Source organism: Scatophagus argus, chromosome 16 (assembly GCF_020382885.2).
Source record: "Scatophagus argus isolate fScaArg1 chromosome 16, fScaArg1.pri, whole genome shotgun sequence".
Classification (NCBI taxonomy): domain Eukaryota; kingdom Metazoa; phylum Chordata; class Actinopteri; family Scatophagidae; genus Scatophagus; species Scatophagus argus.
In genome coordinates, this window is record NC_058508.1 from 6865388 (window position 1) to 6881770 (window position 16383).

The following is a 16383-nucleotide window of genomic DNA, read 5'->3' on the forward strand; positions in this document are numbered from 1 at the left end:
AGCGTGTGTAACAGGAAACCAATTATATTGACACAGCCAAGATTATTAGATTTTATATTGACATTCAGACTCTGTCCACAACCACGTTGTGAAACATGAAATGTGGTGTTCTATCTTTTCTTCTGTTTCAGTGCTTGTGTTTATACCTCCCATATTCCACAACCACAACTAGTATGATACTGTTGCCACTGAAAGATCACACACACCAGCCACTGTCGTTGTTTTATTATAAAAACAAACATCAAAATGAACAAACAATTCAGACAATAAAACACATCAAGGGGAATAGACAAAAAAAACAACAAAAAAACCTGTAACATAATTCTAATGACAGCAAAAGCTTCCAGCCTGCCAGTGACCGGTTGAACATTGTTTTCATCTTTTATTTAAAATCTAAACTGATAAAAGTATTTTCAGGGCTCTCTAAGTTGCTAACTTATGCCTTACTTTGACCTGGAAGACAGAGCTCTGGACAATTCCAATAGCATACCTGCGTGTTTGCTTCTATTTTTAAAATGCCAGAGAAACAAAGTGTGCACCAGAATGAACCAGAACAAGTGATTCTAAAATATCAGGCTAATTATTTGAAACACAAGCTTTAAAACACATCCACTAGAGATTCTCTCGTCGACAATCTCTGACTCAAAGCTGCTTTTATCGAAATAAAACAATGACAATGACATAACGGCAAAACTGCTCCCTTACCCCCAAAAATAAGCATTATATTAATATTACATTACATAACCATTAAATAAGATAATCAGAGCACAGAAACAGGAATGACAGAAGTGCTGTATTATGAATAAGTCAGCAATTACAAATAAAAAGGAAACTGAACAAGGATTTCACAAAAATACAGCTCATCCATCATTCCAAATATGATGAAACATAATATTTTTTTCTTACATAATATCAAGGCCATTTTGCTCATTTTGCCTTACATCATAAGAGAACATCACTTCAAAGAAATAACCAGACTCACTTTTAACCCTATGTCGAGACATTTTCATTAAGATATACCTTAAAATGATAGACCACCCAAAATCTTTTCAGTATCTGAATTCAAACTGAGCACAGCAGATGTGCTAGCTGTTCTCCATCGGGGAATTTTTCTCAACGCCACAGCAGGTGAGTGTGTGAGTGAGTTTTGGTGGTTTATCAGTTTGAAGCTGGCAGCTGACCTGACTCTCATGGCCAGAGATTCAGACCATCAGATCCAGCTTCTGACATGTAACCATTCAGAGCTAACAATATGTCACGGTGCTTTCTTTGACGCGTGTCTCCTCTCAAGCGGCAGATAAGCACTTATTTAATCTACTTCTGTTTATCTGCCTATGTACAACCTATATACAACCAGACTGTGACCTGGTATGCGATTACTTTAATATGTCTATGCATCTGTGTGTGTGTGTATGTAGGTAGGCATTTTCCAACTGACTGGATTGAGACTGGTTGCTTCCCTCTATTATTTAGACATTCTGCAAATCCAACCATTTTCCCTGTTTCTTGTGAGCGTGTCAGAAGTAGCTGTCTGTCACAAGTCAAATTACTCCATAAGTCCTGTACAGCTGCATGCTGAAGTCAAAATAAAGCAGCCCACCAATGGCCCACCAGAACGACGCTGTGCCGGATTGAAGCATCATTTTTCAAATGGTCATTTATTTCAAATTCAGATTAACTGACACGGTGCTTAAGGGTCCTATTTTGCTCCACTGTACAACGCTGGCATTGTACAGTATATGAGGTAGGTAAGAAGAGCCACTACGCAGCACTGTATTGTTAAAAGCAAGCTACGGCCATGCTTAACAGACAGTGGCTGTCTGCTATTGAATATTCGGAAGCACCTAATTGAGGCTTGCGATTTCAATGAGACATCACTCAGTTATTGTAGCACTCACAATGCCGTGTGCCAAAAATGATTGTGCAGCTTGGTATCCTACAGTTAATCAATGCACTACTGCATCGCATTGATTCAAACAGCTATTAGATAATGGTCCCTTTTCCCTTTGGGGCCTGTTAAACCTGACTTTCCTTATTGTGTAGCTTTGTTTAAAATGAGGCAGTTAGCCAACAGGGTACCATTAATGTCCAAAAGGTGGCACTATTGTGTTGCAACAATACAGACTAAACCTCGAAGGCGCAAATGTGAGCCTTCAAGTCTTGCAGGTGCTGTGTATAGATGAGAGTTAGAGAGATAGGAGAGTTAGCTGTGTCAGTTAAAATCAGCTCTGTGTGTGTGTGTGTGTGTGTCAACAGTGTGGCAGTTTGAAGAAGAGTCTTTATATCCATAATCCTCGGTCTGTACAAGGGCGTGAATGAGTGACAATAACAGAATTACATGTGGGTGGATGAGTAGCATGGTTTACATTTTGTTTGTATGAGAACAGATTACAGTTGATTGTTTCCTTGCACTGTGAGTAGCCCCACTCTGTGTGTGTTTGTTCAAGCAGTGGGTGCGTGTGTGTGCGTGCGTGAGTGCGCACTCAGGAGGCAGCGATGGTGGTGCCCCCGCTGAGGCGCAGGAGGATCTGTTGACAATCCTGCAGAGATCGACGGTCTCCCACCCGCTCCAGCGTGCGCTTGGCCTCAGCCAGCAGGCGGGCGCGGTGCCCGGGCGGGGTTAGCAGAGGCATGGGCAGGTGGCGGCAGGCCAGCAGGATGGCGTGAGCTCTCTCCCTCTCGCCCAGGACACACTCACCTTCTGACAGCAGCAAGGGGAGGAGGAAAAGAAGAAAAAAAATGTGGTTCATTATCTACTAGTTTGTGTGTGTGTATCTTTGTGTGCCTAAGTGTGTAGTTTAAGTTAAGAATGACCACAGGGGAATGGGTCCTGAGCCAGCAGTGAACTTCCACTCTGAGTTTGTTTAAAAATGAGATTCATCTCCCTCACCGGCTGTGTAGGCACTGTGTGCCCTGCGTCGGAGGTTGTGCTCCAGCAGCTGGTGTGTCCTTGTGGGACTGGCACCAGCCATCAGTCTCACTGTGGTCTCATGAAGAAACACCTGCAGGAGGAAAGAAAAACACCATCAGAGTCATAATTATCATCATCAAGTATTTCCAGGTGTTTCAGTGATGATGGAGCAGAAAAACACTGATTCCCTCACATCTTTACATCTTTCCACACGATACAGCACAGTACACACACACACACACACACACATACAGGAGATAGTCAACATTTCTGTCAGTGGCCTCACAACAGAAGCTCATAAAAAATGAAGCCGTTCATGTGGTTCTCAGTCATGCACAAGTCAAAATATAACAAATGATCACTGACTGCTGTGAAAGCAGTAGTTGTTAAAGACCCCCTGGCTACAGTAATGACTGCGCCAGTAAATCTTACAAGACAAGTGTGATTGATGATATGTTAAAACTGCAGAGAGATTCTGTGCAGCTGAGAAGAGTGGGAGAGAACTCAATTTTCAATATTTTCAATATAATATTATTATGAACAAAATTAGCATGTCCCAGGTGATTTACGAATTTTTTCTATCTAGACAAGAAAAACCATTTAGGGCTATGATGTGCCAACAACACAACCGCTTTACCACTTTTACTACATAGCTTGTTACAGCTTTACAAGTCTTGAGAGTTGGCCGCTTTTTGGTGTATCATTTCATTATAGGAATTATTTGTTTTCTTTTGCTGAAAGCTACACAATGGAAGCTAAGCTGAAGCCATCACTGCATTTGTGAGATCTGAAGAATAGAATGAGCAATAACTCAATAAAATACATGAATCAATGTATCAATCACATCAATCTTGCCAAGCTGCCATTCACAGGAAACACAATACGGTCAAGGTCAGAATGATAAGTCCCTGACATTTGTCTAGAATATCCCTGGCTCTTGTTGGAAGGCATACATATCTGGTAACAACTGACACGACACGAAAACAAACACCTCACCCTACATTAATTTTCTTATTACGTATATAAATCGTAATGTACACAGTTCTGAACTCTCCTGGCAGTATCTGACTTGGTCTTTTCACACATGTACCTTGTGCTGCGCCTGTCTGTAGCACTGTGTGAGCTTTCTGAGCGCACTGAGGTCCCTCTGGAAGCCGGCCAACTGACATCCAGGGGCCGGGCCAGACTCTCCATTACTGCTGCCTCCCCGCTGCCATAAACTGGTCCTCAAGGTCAGCAGAAGGTCACACACCAGGAGCTCCACCCCCTTGGAAGAGAAAGAAGACAAAGATCAAAGTGCTGTTTGCAGTATTTACACTAGATGGAGTACTTAATATTTGCTGGTGATTGTATACTACGTTGATTTATGTATTTTGAAAGCTGCATTTAACACCCAGGGTGTAACTAAAATATGCTATTACAACCACAGCGCACCAACCATCATCATCACCAGTGCACCTCGCCCAACATGCATGTCAAAAATTAAAAAAGTAATGACAGGAAATTCAGTGATGTCTAATGTGAAGAGGTGGGTTGTGTAGCGGGTGCGTGCAGATTGGGGAGGCCTCTGTACTGCACTGCAGACACATTGCACTTGGCTTCAGGATCATGCAATGCAACTACAATGCACCACAGCCACCTCCTGCCACCCGCACTGAGCACACACACACAGCCCAACGTGAGCCTGCCCTGACCCCAACTCAGCATGCCGTGAGTATGTGCGTGTAAGCATGATGAACCCCTGAATGCATCAGCCTTGTGAAACATACAGCGAGAGGCAGGATTTGGTATTTGTATTTGTGTGTACACGAGACAGCAGACAAGAAGGAGAAGAAACACAAACCGAGAGCAGATCAAAAGAGATAAGAGCACCAGTGTTTGGAGCGCTGTGAGGGATTCTTTGTGTGTTACCTTGTTCAGCCAGTTGCCTGACTGTGCGAGGGGCACCGAGACGCTGGAGCGCATGTAACTGCTGGCTCTGTCGCAGAGGGACAGGCAGGCTATGGCCCCTTCTCCCTTCAGAGGGGAGAGACTCATCTGTACCGCCTTGCAAAGCAGCAGCACAGACTTAGGCAGAGGGTGGCTGAAACAGAGAGGTGAGAGTTACTGTGGTTCCTCTTTTTCAGAGACGAAAGCCTAAAGGACTTATTACCATCTGTCAGTTTAATTTATGTTAGACATGTGGATGTTTACAGACACATCCTGTGTAAAGTAATGACTCCCATGTCTCCAAATTCAAAGATTATTTTAAACCTATATGATTTTTAGAGATGTGGCAAAAGCAGCATAATAATATTTGTTTGTTTGTTGTTTTGACAAGTTTTACGCCACTTACTCAAGAGTGTGCAGAGCCCTCGGCATTCGCTCTGCTTCTGCCAACAGTGACCTCACTGCGGCGTCGTCGCCCTGCAGCCAGTGCACAGCAGCCTTCAGAACCAAAGCCCACCAACGACTCACTGGGTCTCCCACTGGCATGGAAAAGAGAAGGACATTTTGTAGACTGTTGCAGCTGTGAAAAGCCTTTTCTTGTCAAATAAGAAAAGATGTGATGGTTAAGACTCACGACTTCGGATCTGTTACACTATTGAAAACTGTGTGCGTGATGATACAAAGTGACATGTGTGCAACATGTCTCCACGTGAAAACAAGAACTGATTAAGGCAGTAGCTAATTAACATGGCCTGAACAGATCATCAATGTGCTCATATCCATTGCAAGTCATTTATTACAGTGTTATCTGTGATAATCCAATAAAAAGTTAATCCTAAAACTGGCTAACAGTGTGCAACAAATAGAGCAAAGAAAATCAATTCATGCTAACAGTAATGACTCAAGATGACTATGTGGTTATTAATCTTCCAGCTCTTAATACACAAACATCTGATGTGAGTCATGGTTTCACATGAGCACGAACGGTTGTATCATTCATGCTATTCATACCTGGAGTGGTGGCGTGATTGGGTGGAGTTGAGAAGGGAGGAGGAGGAGAGGGGGAGTCCTCTGTGCAGCTGTTCAATAACTGGAGGAACTCGAGGGCACTGGAAAACTCTCTGAAAGAGAGACAGAGCAGGAAAAGAAGGAGGACGCTCCAGAATGATTCATTCACATCAAGCTGTCAGAGACACTGCTGGTACTCCTGCCTCACCCAGAGTCGTTTTTGCGTTTGCCAGCTTCAGAGTCGCTCTGTGGCTGGATGAGGGTGTGAACAGCTCTCTCCAAAAGCTTCCTGCAGAAACAGCGGTGCAGCTGGGCAATGGGATCAGCTGGAAGAAGACCAAGAGGGAAACGGTTGAATTATAGCATGCAGCAAACACTCTTTAATACCAAGTAAACAGCAGATATCTGAATTCATAAATGAAGGAAAAACAAAAAAAATATGTAAAATAATCAATTACCTGGGTCTCTCTGAGAAGTGTACACCCCGTCAGTGCGCTCAGACTTCACCGACCAATCACAACTCAGGAAGAACTGCCTACCCAATGGGGTGAAGAGCCAGCGCAGGCAGTCTGGGATCATCTTGGTTTCTGACTGATTAGCCACACTCTCTGCACAATTCAGCAAATAACCCTGGGAGACAGATGCAGAAGGAAAAATGCTGATGACAGGAAGTGCACTTATACAAAGTAAATCAGGTTGAAGTTGAAATTAATTATCTTCTCTGCATCTGCAATGCTTTACAAGATAAACTTTATAAAAATTCAGTGATGACTGACAGACAATGGACCATGCGAGAGGCTTACAGGTAGAAAGGAGAGGCGGTGGCCCAGCACGGTGCGCAGGGCTATCGCTGCAGTGACGTAGATCTGGGTGAGCTGGGCGGGGGCCATCTTGCTTTGGGCGCTCTCACTCAGGTTGACGGCACTCAGAGACAGAGACAAAGCCCACAGGCTGCTCCGCTGAGGCAGCTTTCCTACAGAGAAAGAGAGACATAAGAGACAAAATGAAAGTTGGGCACAAAATTGATTTGTTGTCATGAATGTAATAATGACTACAGAGTCACCTATTTAACCTTTGAGCTTTTTATCCTGCTTGTGCACAAGATCAGCGTTCTCAACCCACGTTCTCAACACTCACCTGTGAGTTGCAATTGGCTCAGCCGGTGATAAACCAGCGCTGCATCCCTCGCACTTGTCCTAGCTTCCTCCCCCTCATGCTTTCCCCCAACCTGATGAACCAGCCAGCCCAGGGGAGTTGGACGATGCAAGAAGTAGCGAATCAGATTCCAGGACAGTGAGCAGACTAGGTCGAGACTGCTCGAAGGAAGTGCTCTGGTCAAGACAGACAGGCAGGTCTCTAAACTGGCCATTGCTGCTGTGTAATCTCCCTGCAGGAGAGAAGAGACAGAGAGAAACAGTAAGCTAATGAGACGTGGGAGATGTGCGATGAAGGTCATGACTTAGATCTGAATGCGATTTGAACGAACGCTAAAAATAAACCGGCAGCAGGGAACAGGCAACCTAAACTGAGACATCAAAACAGCAAAAAACAAAGCAAACTGGGTGAAGTTCACTTCAATAAATCTAATTCTTCAAGCGCATCCAAAAATAGAGAAAAGAATAAGCAGATCCAATATTCACAAAGATACATGAAATGTGAGTTCTGTAATAATTTTTTCCTAGATTTGGAAACGCTGCCTCACTCTTCCTTAACACAGACAAGAAATCTTATACAAGTGAAAACAGATATAAACAGCATGCCAAATCTTTTTGTAGTTGTTTTTGTTGAAGACTGATCTGTACTCACCCTCTTGAGATGCAGGTCGGCTTGTTTGCGGTGCCTCCAGAACGACACCGATTTTGGCGAGTGAAGGGGCGTGACGGGCTCCCACAGGTAAAGCACCCTGACACAGCCCCACACCGCTCCAACCCCGCTCAGCACCCACACCATCACCCACGGCAACAGGCACCGCAGCCAGGATGCTGGAAGATGACAAAACATGCGATCAGCTCATCGCACCGTTTAAGAATTCTTTCAATCACGACTTGTGAGACTCTCGAGTTGTGTGATGAAGAGTGATAAACAGAGAGGCCTGGTGCTCACCAAAGTCCTGTGTGTGACTTGGGAACCAGACCAGCGTTCTAGATGGCCCGTGGCCCGGGGAAAAGTTGGAGCTCCCTGAGACCTCGGAGCCCAGCAAAGATGGCAGCGGGTTTAGGGAGAGGCAGAAGAAGGTCAGGGCGCAGAGAAGCAGGCGGGAGCGATCCATTACTCCGACTGAGGAGGGAGAATCTGGCTCGCTCTTCAACTGAGAGAAAGTAAGAGTGATGAAGAGCAGGTTTACAATAATGAGTCACACTTGCAACATCTGTAGAGTAATTCGCAGTCATGTCAGTTATTAATCTTATGTCAAAAGCCTTGTACTGAATGCTCTGGGAATGCAGCATTTAATGAAAATTACTATTTTCATGTTAATTCAGTCAACTTTCATCTCAATCTGACAAAGAGAGCGCTGCAGAGAGACAAACATCAAACAGAATAACAAATAAATGAGAAAATTAGTTATTCACAGACCAGAACATCTGCATTTTTCTAAACCACCCTCCCTTGTAACATTCAAAATAAATGAGATCCCACAGCAGCTAATGAACCCAATGCTGAGCCAATACAAAGCGGCCCACAGCATGTGAGTGATCCTGTATTTTACCTGATCGTGATCCAGTAAAGGGCTGCCAGGCTCTGAGTCCACGCAGTAAGGAGAGAACTGAGGAGGGGAACCAGACCCAGAGTCCGAGGCTGGAGGTGACATCATCACTAATTCCTGTTTCAGCTCCACATCTTCAGGCAGCGTCACTGGCTCTGAGATAGACAGAGAGACTCAAGTCGCTAGAGCTCACACTCTGCTTAGAACATTCAGTAATCTAATCTTTTCACACCAGTCATTCGCTTGCTTAGTTCCGACTGAGGAACTAATGTGATACAACTGTTGAAACTGCCCACTTGGTTCACTTCATATGGCAACAGGAGGCCGTGTGCGAGCAAATCCAGTTACCTTGTCAGTCAGAAATATGACCAGGAAGATTCACTTCAAAACACTTTGCCCTCTTTGTTTTTTTTGTCTTCTCTATAATCGAACACGAGCAGTGTGCATTGCTCACTGTTTCACTGCGATTCTGTGCTTACTATACCAGTATTCATTAAAAGAAAAAAAAAATATTAAGTTCCAGAGAGCATACAGAATTCTGAAACTGAAGTCGAAGCTCGAGCACAGGTGAGCTGAGAGAGTGATTGGTGTGTGCTCACCTGTGTCCAAACATATCAAAACCGAGGGTGTGGTATGAATGCAACTGGTCTGAACAAGCTAGGTGTGAATACACACTAAAACACTCACTGTTCTTCTGGTTGGCCATCTTCAGTGCCAAGTTCTCCTGTCGTAGTTTGTGGTTGACTTGTTGCAGGTACTTGATGTAGTCAATGGCCTTCCTCAGCACTCCTGACTTATGCATCTGGGAAGAAATATGTGAAAGAGCACGTGAGGATCCGATTTCTATCAAGCTCATTAGTGAAATCAGTGGATTCCTTTCCAGATTTAAACACTAAAGTAGTCTTCGTGTTTCACCGTCCCAGAGTTAAAACCACTAACCTTGGCGTCACTGCCCATGACCAGGTCTCTGAGCTCCACGATCTTGTCGTTGATGGAGGACCGGTACCTCTTCTCGATGATGTTGTGGGTCGTCCTCCTCTCGCCCTCCTTCACAACTCCTCCTGGCCCCACTACTCCTCCCAGCGACTGGCCTTGCTCCATGTTTGATCTGGCTCCATTTGTGCACTGAGTGGAGCCTGGCTGTATTTGCTTGATTGGCAGCTTGTCTCCACCTCCCATCATCACAGGAACGGTGGTTAGGATGTTGCTACTCATCAGCGTCTGTGCACAGAATTCAGTAGCCGTACATGAGTTACCCTGCTATTTTTTTTTCTTTTATAGAACATATATAACATAATCTTTCATGCTTGCTGTATACCGGGACTTGCAGAGCTGTGTTCTGGATGGGCGTGGTCAAGGTGGTGATCCCTGCAGGGCTCTGCACAGTAGACAGAACCTGTGTGCCATCTGGCTTGAGCGTTGTCAGAACCAGTGAATCTGTCTTCAGAATCTGTGGTTGCTGAACCAGAACCTGAATGTGAAAGATGCCCAGAGGTCAAATTGAGGCTTTTATGTTTTTTTCCAAAAAAGTATGAGTACTTAGAACTGCTAGGCCTCTACTCAACTGTGCATCTACATCAAACATCTTGAAACAAAAAAAGTGTAGCAACCAGGTAACAGATATCACCTAATCATGTCTATTGCCATTTTGACTCATCTTCTGGTTACTCATCCGACCATACCAACAACAGCGAGGTTACTTACAGGTACTTGCTGCACCTGCTGTTGCACAGTGTGGACTGTGGTGGGCGCTGTGGACAGAGTCTGGATAGTCTGACCAGTCGGAGTCAGAACACGCTGGTGCTGAATTGCCAACGGCTGGAGTTGCGGTGATGTCATAATGCTCTGCACCTGTGGTTGGAGGACTGGGAAAGGGGAGACAGGGTGACAGATGATTTGTTAGTTAACTCAAAATATACTGCAGTTCTTGAGAATAAGCCATACAATTCCTGAAACAACATGTTACTATTAAAAGACAGGATAATGTGCGCTGTCTTCAAGTCACCTTGAAAACCAGGAGCAGGGCTCTGGTGGCAGATGACAGAGTTCTGGATCAAACGACCACCGTTAGAGGTAATCATCACGGTTTGGGGCGCCTGGGTCTGGATGGGCATGGGAGTCTGGCTGTGGGTCTGAACCAAAGTGTGGACCGGGAAGCTCTGGGTCTGCATGGAGATCCCCTGGGTGTGCATCTGCATTTAAGTAAGAAAATGAAAGGAATATATTTTCATCTCAATGTGTGTTTTTCCCTCAGAGATGCTGAAAGTTTGACGCAGCATAAGACAGTTTAGTCTTTTTCTGATGTACCGTTATAGGAAAAGAGGATTTCACTCAAGACAATAAACTATCAGGCTGATTAAAGTTTTGCTGAGATGTGCATTGCTGTTTGGAAAGATGCTGAGCTGGATATTATATTTTATAGTCTGTCAGTACTGTGAGGCTTTTCTCCTGTCAGCAGAAGCTTTTCTTAGTACGGACACACAATAACTGAAAATGAAAGCACACTGTCTCCACATCAGACAACGAAATAACAGCTGGAGAGGGGGACACTCTGAAAACAGCATCAACAGCAAACTACAGCACTAGTCCATCACTGCTGTAGTTAGGCAGAACCTTCAGACCTATGCAGTGATCCAAAACACGAACAGTTTAACCTATAATACATCTTTCAATGTACATAAAAGTAGCATATCCTAGTAGAACAATTAGTAGAATTAGTAATGAATGAGTTATTATCCTTCTAAAACAAACAGGATCTGTGTGTGATATGTGGTGTCATATAGTTGATACCTGGATGGCGGACTGTGCCGTCTGTTGGGGCTGAGGCTGGATGGGCTGGACCACCTGAGGCCGTGGCTGAAGGAGCGGAGGGCTGCGGGTCACCTGCTGCTGCTGCTGCTGCCCCGAGGAGGCGGTGGAAGGGGAGGGGGTCTGGGAGGGTGTCTGGGCAGGAGTGAGGGGAGGGGTGAGAGGTAGAGACAGTGGGGAGAGCGTCTGGGAGGCGGAGAGGTTAACGCTGGAGCTCTGATAGACAGCAGGGGTTGGTGTCTGGGGAGTCTGAGGAGTTTGAATGGCGGGTCGTGGGGTGGTGCCGGCACCGCCATTCTGTACAGAGGATATCTGGTCCTCAAACAAGTCTGGGAAGTCCCCCACCTGGTTGCTGACAAACTGCAGCATCTCTGAGGAGACAAAGAAACAGAGTGGACATTCCTGATTAACAAATTAGCTTTTGGAAAGCTCTGCCATTAATTAAATTAAATCAAAGAGAAAGAGACTTAACGGGGAATATTAAATTTACAGTATCACTTTGCAAGAATGTTGAATAATATGGTGAGACTTGTAGATCCACGTAGTGCATCATAACCTAAATCCCAAGACTGATGGTGAGAACTGGTGACCTTGGCTACACCCAGTATTACTCTACTAGGAGATAATAATCTGTATATTTCCAGAGTCCTTGAGAGAGAACTCCTCAACTACAAACTAACTAAACACATGGTAGTAAGGTTGCCACACAGCAGATCAGGTTGAGATGCGTGAATGCTGTTATCTGCAGCCGTTATCGGTGAATTTCATAGACTGGCCTTGAGTCGACACAGGCACACAGAAACAGCTACTGTTCTGGTCATAAATGAGTGCAAAAAGTCCTTCAAAGAGATAGCCTTGAAAATGTATGCAGAAAGACACTGACCTAATGGCAAAACATACTGAAAAACAAAACTATCAAAGTATAGTGTGAACTTCACCGTGACAGAAGATTATTATTTGCAAACCTGCCGATCCCCATTTGGTCTTAACATCTACTGTTTAATGTAAGTTTGTGACAGGTTTGAGAAATCAGTTTGACAAAAAACACAAGCCTGAGCTTGACTACTGTGGAAAACACAGCATCTATCATGATCCCACCCGACTTCTGACAACTGCCTGACAGGGTCCGTGTGGTGGAAGCTGCTCTGGTTGATCTATATCGCTGACAGTGCAAACGAGTTCAGCCATCAGGGTCAGTGAAGCACCAATGAACAGAGGCTACAGCCTTGAACTTAGTCCTACTGTACAATGGGGCGAGACCAGACAATATAACAGACTGCACTCATCTACCGCTTCAGAGTGAAATGAAATCACTAAGAACACAACCTCACCAATGAGAGCATTTATAATAATTTGGATGGCAAAATTGATTACAGATAAACATCAGCACTGAGAGCCAGAGACACTAGATATCAAATGGCTGTTTTGTTCTGATGACATTACAAAGAAAGTCAACACTGAGTTTGCCTTGTTTTACACCTGCATGTTATGGCCAGTCGCTATTTTGTGACAGCATAATGACAGATGGTATTTGTCATGTATTTCCTTAAAGGCTAGGAGCACCACTCAGTTGCATTATAACAACTTATCTACACAATCATAATGAAAGCTTACAAAAATGCAAGAATAGGGAAACATTTTTCATCTCTTCATCCATTATCTTTGCCTAATCCGAACAATAAATCTGAAATAAATTTTGTGTTTCACATTTCCTATTATATTGAAATCTGATGCAGGAATACACCCCAGTTTAGCTAGCTGGTTCTAGGTCTTTTGATGTGTTTCTAGTACGAGGATGCAAGAATGGATGTACACAATCTGCGACATATGAGAAAAACAAAACTTAAAAACACCATCATCAACAACACCACCACCACCACCAAGTGTTCTCATCTTTGTTATCAACAGCAGCCAACTTCCTGTGACCTGTCTGTCTGTCATCATTTGTTGTGTTTCAGTATGATGTACCATACAATAAATGTGTCGCTATCTGCATATATATAGCTTTCTTTTCCTGTTTTTACACAGTTTGATGACACAACATATAAACTTGTAAACCAAGGATCGTAATTCCCTCAGGTGGTAGTTATGAGTGCCTAAGTGACTTCTGTTGACTCTGAGGGGTTACTAGAGGGCCATAAACAGTGGGAGAAATTCTGAACATAATGGTATAAGCTAGAATAATAAAGTCTGAGGCTGAAAATATGCAGAATCATGCTTTAAGCGAGAGTCCTGTTTCATCATAGTCCTGTTTCAGATACACAACAGCATGGAAACATGACTTAGCCTTTCCGCTCAGGAGCTTTCACCAGCTATATAACCATATCTAACACAGAAAAGCACGCATTATGTGGGCAGACAGACTAGACGAGGCACTTAGACACCTTCATGGGGTTGGTCAGACCGTTCATGACAGAGAGGACAAAGGAGCTCTGAGCCCCCAGAGCTTCAGACAAGCTGACACAAAGGGTAAATCCATCAAAGGGGAACAGTTTCCTAGGCTGCTCAGCACAAAGAAAAGAGGTTATATAACAAGGTTCGTAGACACTAAGAGAATAACTGGGGGAGGAAGAATGTTAGATGAATATGGGGTCAAGCGCAAAGATCTTACACTCAATGAAACGCACATGGGCTTGTCTGAAGGGCGAAGGTTAAATATCGTTGAGTGCCTACAGTTAACCAGCTGCCACACAGAAAGAACAATGAGACCCATCATTGTCCCAATGTAACATTAGAAAGAGGCTACAGAGATTTTAAGTATGTATAACATACTCTAGGGAGATAAAATTTGTAAAATAAGGATAAGTTTTTGCTGCAGCTGATTGCTCTGCCTAATGGGAAGTTTACATTAAGCTATTAGCTGTGGACCAAACAGACTGAGTGAACCTGCAAAATTCAAGTGTGGGCTGACTTTGTTGCAGCCTGCATGTGAGTTCATCAGCTGTCATTTCTCGTTCTCTCACACACAATCTGTACATTCCTCTCTCTTAGACACAATGATTAAGTGGGATTACATAACTGTGGCTGGGGGGGGGGTGGGGAGGGTCTGCTCATTTTGTCAAAGGGCCCCCTCTGAAAAGCTAAATTAATACTAGACACCAAAGGCAAGTGCAGTTTCAGGAATGTTTCCTAGGCCTGTGCTCAGTATCGTTTCTTTGCCACATCATCTTGTTATGAACTGTACTGGCATGTCAGTGATTATTATAAACCAAGTGCAAATCAAGTCAAGCAAACAAAAACATGATAGTTAATTTCATACTGTCTGACAACACACATAAACACACTGCTCCAGTGGTCTGATCTGGTGACTCAACATTCGGTAAAATTCCACCCTAATGGAAATCTGGTGACTCTGCGCTGGACAGTGGTGCACCAAAATCCCACTCCTTTCATTGCGAGCCAAAGGGTGAAACTTGTTTTTACAAGAGGGAGACTGGATCAGAGATGCTGTTTGTTCACTGAGTGCCTGACCAGGGAGTGCAGAACAGGACCATTTTAGAAATGTTGCTCCACAGACTTTGCCCAATAATTCTACAGAATGCACTTGGAAAAGATACTGAAGAAAGGGAAGGATTTCTTCATTTGATTTTTACAAAACACTTGATCTTAACCTGATAATAGTTTTACCTTACAGTCATTAAGGTAATAAAGAAGCCAATCTTGACAAAGAAGTTACACTCTGTTACCTCTGCTTCATGGAAAGTTACATTCTGCCTACAACTTCCCTCAATTATTTCTCCATTGAAGCATAGTTCTTTACTGAAATACACAACAACGGAATCTATTCAGCGATCATAATTAAAGTTGAGGCCTAAAATGTTATACCAAGGAACAAAGTATGGATGGACTGAAAAGTCACATGACAGCTTCCAAAAGTCATAATTTGCAAAAGGAGATGTGCATATTTGCCATATGCATATTGCATGTGGAATAAATATTTCTGACTGACTAAATTGCAGACACATTAGTGAAAAGCTTGAGCTTTTGCTAAAATATTGGGAATCGAATGGCTAAGAAACACTGACTTTTCTGTTTACACAAGGTGTATCTTGAATACTTTGAAGACTAAATCATAAGCTTCTGTGCTCCTTCCGCTCAGCAGAACGAGCATATTGCGAAGCTGCCAGACTGAGCGGAAACAAACTTAGGAAACAACAACAATGTTAGTAGTGAAACATTTACTCACCATCGATGTCTCCCAATGTGAATTCGTCCCCTAATTCCGCTAAAGTCGTGTCCATGTTCTCCATGGTAGAGATGTACTCTCCGTTGTCCATCCCGTCTGTCAGCACCTCGCCGCCCCGGCTGTCACCGGAGGGTTGCCTTAGAAAGGCAACAAGATCCACACGCTTGTCGTTAGCAACGCCCACAAAACACTTGTCTGATCGTGAAGACGATTCTTTTACGGAACAACCGTAAAACAACACTACAGCCTCAAAAGAGGCGCACTTTTAAGTCGATAAACTCATTCACATCGGTTTATGCCTAAGACGACGCCATCTTGTTACGTCATTCACAAACAGACTCTGTGGCTCAAAGCGGGCTCTGATTGGCCCAAACCTAGACGTTGTTGTCATGAGACCAGTCATCATCGTCCAATGACAAGGTCGTATTTACCGTGGTCTGATAGTACGTCAACAGTCAGAAGCTTCTGTGTTATTTGAATAAACCGCGCCCCCTACCTTCATGAATAAAAGTGAATCATTAGGGGAATACAGCACCTCAGAAAGAATGATGACATAAGTAAGCACATCAATAAATAAAATCTAACAAATACTGCTGACATTTAATTCAAATTATATGCATTTTCCTGCTATTACGCAACAATCTCGACATTATGATGAGTATGTTTTCCTGCTTGCAGTTGAAATGTTTTGTGTTCAGTAAAAATGCAATATCCCATGACATAAATCACGTTTCCTACAGTCCATTCAGTTATTGATTTTCACTCCTTTTATGCATACAAATAGTATGCTTGAAACTTATGCAAAAGTAGTAACAGTACTGTATATGTATTGCATAA

The 16383-nt window shown here is 43.6% G+C and overlaps 1 protein-coding gene across 2 annotated transcripts; it reads right to left on the reverse strand.

Moving 5' to 3' along the window:
- Positions 1-210: 210 nt before the first annotated feature.
- Positions 211-15898, reverse strand: srebf2 (sterol regulatory element binding transcription factor 2). Of its 2 annotated transcripts, none has more exons than XM_046414443.1 (20): positions 15547-15898; positions 11343-11731; positions 10558-10744; positions 10257-10417; positions 9871-10023; positions 9492-9773; positions 9240-9354; positions 8556-8707; positions 7952-8156; positions 7655-7830; positions 6986-7235; positions 6652-6821; positions 6307-6478; positions 6057-6174; positions 5852-5961; positions 5247-5379; positions 4823-4994; positions 4002-4178; positions 2891-3002; positions 211-2698 (listed from the first exon to the last, which is right to left on the reverse strand). In XM_046414443.1, the coding sequence occupies exons 1-20, from the start codon at positions 15635-15637 to the stop codon at positions 2484-2486; spliced, it is 3540 nt and encodes a 1179-aa protein (XP_046270399.1). In that variant the 5' UTR covers positions 15638-15898; the 3' UTR covers positions 211-2483. The 2 variants fall into 2 exon arrangements, with proteins under 2 accessions (XP_046270399.1, XP_046270398.1); XM_046414442.1 differs by having other exon boundaries at positions 211-2701.
- Positions 15899-16383: the final 485 nt, after the last annotated feature.

What these genes read in the sequence shown, in the direction of transcription:
- srebf2 (XM_046414442.1), bottom strand. Translation starts at nt 15,637, where the DNA reads ATGGACAACGGAGAGTACATCTCTACCATGGAGAACATGGACACGACT. An exon ending in CTTTACTGGATCACGATCAG is followed by an intron (nt 8,157 to 8,555) that starts GTAAAATACAGG and finishes ACTTTCTCTCAG; the next exon opens with TTGAAGAGCGAGCCAGATTC. An exon ending in AAACGCAAAAACGACTCTGG is followed by an intron (nt 5,962 to 6,056) that starts GTGAGGCAGGAG and finishes TCTCTCTTTCAG; the next exon opens with AGAGTTTTCCAGTGCCCTCG.